General features: G+C 61.4%; 3 protein-coding genes across 3 annotated transcripts in view; 1 reads left to right on the top strand and 2 right to left on the bottom strand.

The window, feature by feature from the left end:
* The window catches only part of IFRD2 (interferon-related developmental regulator 2), a 4846-nt gene extending 4363 nt beyond the window's left edge, over positions 1-483 (top strand). The window contains exon 10 of the mRNA XM_015568290.1: positions 8-483. Coding sequence (XP_015423776.1) covers positions 8-109 — 102 coding nt within the window. The 3' untranslated portion in view covers positions 110-483. The remainder of the gene's footprint in view (positions 1-7) is intronic.
* Positions 484-549: 66 nt separating this feature from the next.
* On the bottom strand, positions 550-3455 carry LSMEM2 (leucine-rich single-pass membrane protein 2). The gene is made up of 4 exons (XM_015568289.1): positions 3382-3455; positions 1519-1637; positions 1277-1432; positions 550-1100 (listed from the first exon to the last, which is right to left on the bottom strand). The coding sequence occupies exons 1-4, from the start codon at positions 3453-3455 to the stop codon at positions 967-969; spliced, it is 483 nt and encodes a 160-aa protein (XP_015423775.1). The 3' UTR covers positions 550-966.
* A 141-nt stretch (positions 3456-3596) lies between these two features.
* Positions 3597-5204, bottom strand: part of SEMA3B (semaphorin 3B) — an 11383-nt gene continuing 9775 nt past the window's right edge. The window contains 1 exon segment of the mRNA XM_015568288.1: positions 3597-3686. Within this exon segment, the coding sequence (XP_015423774.1) occupies positions 3597-3686 (90 nt within the window).

Raw genomic sequence — 5204 nt, 5'->3', positions numbered from 1 at the left:
CTCACAGATCCCCACTCTGCCCCGCCAGCACCTGTACAACGCAGCCGCCTGCAAAGCGCGGACCAAGGCGCGCAGCCGCGTGCGGGATAAGCGGGCAGACGTCCTGTGAGGAGACGCCACACCCTGCCCAGGTTTCTCACAGAAGACAGTGCAACAGCTGGTCCCTGCCAGAAAGTGTCGCTTTATTTTTTTAATGGCTAACCCAAAACCAGACGCGGGCTGGGTGGCTGGAGCCAGGCCACTTGGGACCCTGGCTCTCTGCCCCTGCACCCTGCCTGCCCTGTCTCAGTCAGGCCCGATGCGCCCGTCCCGAGCTGTGCTCACCTGGCTCCCCTGGGGTGAACCACTTCCCTGAGGAGGGTGGGGTGGCATCTGGACAAATGTCACCACAACAGGTGGGGAGGGGAGGCCCCTGGCATGGCTTTATGTGCGGGTTTTTAAAGACTATTAGAGGTAATTAAACTGAGTGCGCAGCCTGCTGTGGCCCTGGCTTCTGGGTGTTTGCCTGCCCCCCGCCCCTCACCACGACCCCAGCTTGGACCCAGCTCCGCCTCGCCTGGCCCTCCGGAGCCTCCCCAGACGGCCCCCTGCTCAGCCTGGTCTGTCTGGAGAGCGGAGGCGGGAACCCTCTGGGAAGCTCGGCAAAGTTGGGGTGGGGGCAGCTGTCTCTAGACTTGGGAACCTGCTCTCTGGGGAGGCCAAGGAATGCTGGCAGGCCGCAGGGAGAGTCCGGAAGCTGGCATCGCCGCCTCTGACCTTGGGCCACCCAGAGCCGGGCCTTGGCCCCAGGGGACCCGGCTAGGCCTGGCCCGAAGAAGCCAGGAGAGGCGGTCAGCTGTGGGGCAGATCCGCTTCTTGAACAGAAACCTCACCAGGAAGTAGGTGGAGCAGCAGTGGGAGAGGAGAAACCTGCCAAGGGCCGCTTTATTCCCCCAGCACACCCCCGGCTCCAGGCCCAGGCACATCTCAGCTGGGCGCCCGGGCCTCGCTGGAGTTGAGCCTCCGCAGCTGGCTGAGGCTGGCCAGCCGCAGCTTGAGTAAGGTCTCCTCCTGCGCGTGCAGTGTGTGCGCCATTGTGCGGAGGGATTCGCTCTGCAGCACTGCGGATGGCGGGGATGCGGTTATCAGACCATGTGTGCCCCCCACCCCCCCCCATACACACAACTCCCCACCCACCCGGCACTGCCTCCGCCTCTCCAGCGGCTCCCGCCAACCGCACGGCTTCCAGTCCCACTCCCTGGCCCTGGGTTCCCACTGGCCTTGCGCGCCCCCATACCACTCAGGTAGACCCCCAGGATGGCCAGCGCCAGGCAGGTGAGCACCAGCAGAGCGAGCAGCAGCAGGAAGCCCCCGCGGCTGCAGCCAGGAGGCAAGAGGCCCAGCAGCTCATCCCATGGCTGTGCCTCCTCGGCCAGGTAGGGGCACAGCAAGCCTGCGGGGCAAATGGGGGCATCAGGAGAGTAATGGGGCGCTGGCTTTCCTCTCCCGCTCCCCCCGCCCCGCCCCCCGCCTCCTCACCTCCGCTGTGCAGGTCACTGATCGACTCCACCCGGAGCAGGCGCACCTCCTGCACGTGGTTGGCCAGTGATGCCCTGTTTTGCCGCCGCCGCCGCGGTGTCTGCTGGGGCAGCGCAGGGCTGATTCAGCCCGTGGGCCACCCCTTCCTTCTGGGTGGCTTTCAGAGGCAGCATGGGCTCCGAGAAGACGGGGACAGGACAGAGGGACACGGGCTCTCAATCCCCTAAATGCAGCTCCGGAATTTGGGAGCCAGGATAGCCCCGAACCCCATGGGGCCGATTCACCCCCAGGAGCAGGAGATGCACTTGACTCCTCGGTGTGTTTCCCCGCAAGCGCCTCGGGGACGCGAGGTGCCCTGCTCGCTCACTGCCGGAGCAGAGCGGACCAGCCGCGGGGCTGAGCCCACAGCGCACGTCCACTCCGGCCTCTCCTGCCGTTTCCCGGGCTGACCCTGGGAGTCAGCCATCAGGCAGGAGCCTGGAGACCCGGCCCCGGGAGCGCAGCCACCCAGGTCGCCAGCCTCTCCTGCCCGGGCTGTGCCCTGTAACACGCCCGCTGCTTCGCTCAGCCTCACGGCGGAGGCCTGCCTGGCCTGGGCCCCGCCCGCCGGCCGCCTGCGCGTTTGGGTTGTTCCGGTTCCCTGTGGAATCAGTAACCCCAGCAAAGGACGGGCATCGCGAGGGTGGCGGCTTCTCTCCGTGTCCCAGGAGTTAATAAGGACAGATTCTGAGAAGCAGAATTAATGGGCCCAAAAGCAGGGACTTCTTTAAAAATCTATCTTCAAATTGTCCTCCAGCATGGCTGCCCACAGCCCCCAAAAGGGCACACCATTGCCACCATTAGGCATCGCCACCGAAAAAATGTACATACCACATGTGTACACATACATGTGCTAAGTTGGGGGATGGAAAAAGGCCTTTTTTGACCCATTTGATTGGGTCGCTGCCTGTGGGTGCCTGATGTGTGTGGCTCCCTAATTATCCGTTCACAGCCTCTACCCAACGCGGATCTGTGTACTTTTCCTGGACTTCACTTATTTTTGGACCCATCCAAGTATTTTGTGACTTCTAAAGTTATATTTTTCTAAACCAGTTATTTTTTTCTTTGTTGCTAATCCTCACCCAAGGATATTTTTCCATTGATTTTTAGGGAGAGTGGAAGGGAGGTGGAGAGACAGAAATATCGATGTGAGAGAGACACATGGGTTCATTACCTTCCACACGTGTCTTGACCAGGGCCAGGGATTGAGTCTGCAACCTAGGTATGTGCCCTTGACCGGATCGAACCTGGGGTCCACAGAGCCAAACCGGCTAGGGCAAGCTATATTTTCTTTCAGTTATTTGTCTTGATTTTTAAAATAAGTTTCAAGTGTTCATTTCTATGATACATGATCTGCAAATTGCATTGTGTACTCACCACCAAAGGCAAATCACCATCTTCTGACCCCCCTACAATATTGAAAGTGTGATGGGGGCGTGACTAGCTGAGCCAGGCTGGCCCTGCAGCCTGCGGGCCCTGCTCGGCCCCTTTTGCACGAGCGGGGCAGTGGCGAGTGGCCATCAAAGCCTTAACTAGAGTCACTCTGACCAGCCAAGGGACCCCAACCTTGAGCCAGGTGGGGCCACTCAGGCCCAAGTTGGAGGGAGCCAGAAGCCTAGCTCCCCCCAGGCCCTGGGCCATGGGCCCAAATGCTTCCTGCAACCACTGCCTACCCCCAAGCCCAGCTTCTTCCCTGAAGGAAGAGCTGAACTGGCCAGGCAGCTGCCCCACCCACACCCACTTGGCTGCAGCCTGTGGTTAACCCTCCCGCTCCGGGTGGCTCCCCCAATCCCTCCCTGCCGTCCCCAGGGAAACAGGCAGGGCCTGAGGTGAGAGGGTCCAGGCCGGGGGTCTTCCTCCATGGACAGGTGCAGGCCCCATGGCGTGAGCTGGGACATGGTGACTGATGAGTAACTGAGGGAGTGAGGTCAGTGGACGGGGCAGATTTCTCCCGGGTCCACAGGGTCATCATTCTGGCGCCTTGCCCTCCCTCAGTCACCTACCTTGCTGGGTCTCCTCTGGCATGATGGGGTGGGCAGTCAGGGCCCGATCTCAGCCCCAGAAGCAGGACAGGATGGAGGCAGCAGTGGCTCCTCAGAGAAGCCGGGGAAGCCTGGCTGCCTCCCAGCCTGGGCCCAGAATAAGCCTGAGCTCAGCCCCTGGGCTATATTTAGAGGAAGGAGCGGAGTGACTGGCAGGGGCCAGTGCGGGCTCTGGGCTGGCGATGGCACCCGACCAGGGCAGGCTTCCACCAGTGCACGTGCCCGGGGGCTTCCCGGGGACCCTGCCACTCCCATACACACGCCAGCCCGGAGCCTCAGGCGCACCTCCAGCGGCAGCCTAGACATGTGGGGGGCCCTGTGCCTCGCCACAGCAAGACCCCTGCCCACAGCGGGGTGGTCTCTCCAAGCAAATGTGAGATAAGCACCCACCACCGTCTGACCTGCTGGCACCAGGGGCTGAGGGTGATGGACAAGGGAGCAGATCGCCCCATCCAGGCGGGCAGCCATGTCAGCTGGAGGACCTAACTTGAAGGCTGGTTTGTCTGTTACTAAGCCTGCAGCCCTGTGAAGGATTGCCCCGTCTGACCCGTTTTCTCATCTGTAAATAGGACGGACCCTGGCTCCTCCTGCACAGAGCACGGGAGGCTGGGAAGAACCACCCCACTGACGCTCTAGTGTTTTGATCCCCTTTTCACAGAGGCTGCCCAAAGATGAGGGGCGCCGCCTACCCTGAAGGAGAGAGGCCCAGCCCAGGGCCCACCCTCTGCTGTTAGGTAGTCACTCCTTCCCAAAGGGGACAAAGCAGGACTGGGGCGCTGCCTCCCCAACACCCAGCCCAGTTCTCCGCTGTCTCACACTGGCCTCCTTGACTCTTGTTTCCCATTTACTTTTATTCATTTCAGAGAGGAAGGGAGAGGGAGAGAAACATCAATGATGAGAGAGAATCATTGATCGGGCTGCCTCCTGCACACACCCCCCCCACTGGGGATTGAGCCTGCAACCCAGGCACGTGCCCTGACTGGGAATGGAACAGTCCACAGGCCCACCGACACTATCCACTGAACCACACAGCTAGGGTGCCTCCGTGACTTGTCTAACACAGCAAGTTTGTGCCCATTCAGGGCCTTTGCACTGCCTCTTCCCTGCCCGGACGTTCTGCCCCAGATGCCCCATGGCTGGCTTCGTCACTTAGCTCAAGTGTCACGCCCTTCTGCCCACATCACCCACTTTTATTTTCTCCATAGCACTGCGCCCAGAAATTGTATCATTGAGGATCTACTGTGCATGTCAGCATCTCCACAGGCGCCATAAGACCCGCCCAGGCACATGGTGCCACCTTTCACCCCTTAGAAGAAACGTCCCAAAGCTGCCAGGAAGGTGCCCAAGGCCACACAGCGAGGCCTGGGGCCAGCGGTGTCTGCTGGGGCCACTCCAGCGTCAGCGGATAAAGTGTTTATTGCATTAGTACAGTGGGCCGCCCCCAGCGCCGCCCGCTCACAGCGTTCTGCTTCTGGCCCGACGGAGAGGCCCCTCTCCCAGGGCGGCGCTTCTGGCGCCCTGCTTCTCTGCCACCTCCTAGCAGCCGGACCCTGAGCCCGGTGGCCGCTCGCCCGGGGCTACAGTCAAGGTTATCCTGTTAATAAA

This window comes from Myotis davidii, unplaced genomic scaffold (genome assembly GCF_000327345.1).
Source record: "Myotis davidii unplaced genomic scaffold, ASM32734v1 scaffold663, whole genome shotgun sequence".
Taxonomy (NCBI): domain Eukaryota; kingdom Metazoa; phylum Chordata; class Mammalia; order Chiroptera; family Vespertilionidae; genus Myotis; species Myotis davidii.
The sequence above is the reverse complement of the archived record's forward strand: the minus strand, read 5'-3'. Positions and strand labels throughout refer to the sequence as shown.

Excerpts from the sequence above, each read along its gene's own strand:
- LSMEM2 (XM_015568289.1), bottom strand. The coding sequence starts at position 3,455 with ATGTCCCAGCTCACGCCATGGGGCCTGCACCTGTCCATGGAGGAAGAC. Across the intron at positions 1,638-3,381 it reads CCTGGACCCTCTCACCTCAG|CCCTGCGCTGCCCCAGCAGA; the intron begins GCCCTGCCTGTT and ends GGGCTGAATCAG. Across the intron at positions 1,101-1,276 it reads CCTGGGGGTCTACCTGAGTG|TGCTGCAGAGCGAATCCCTC; the intron begins GTATGGGGGCGC and ends CGCCATCCGCAG.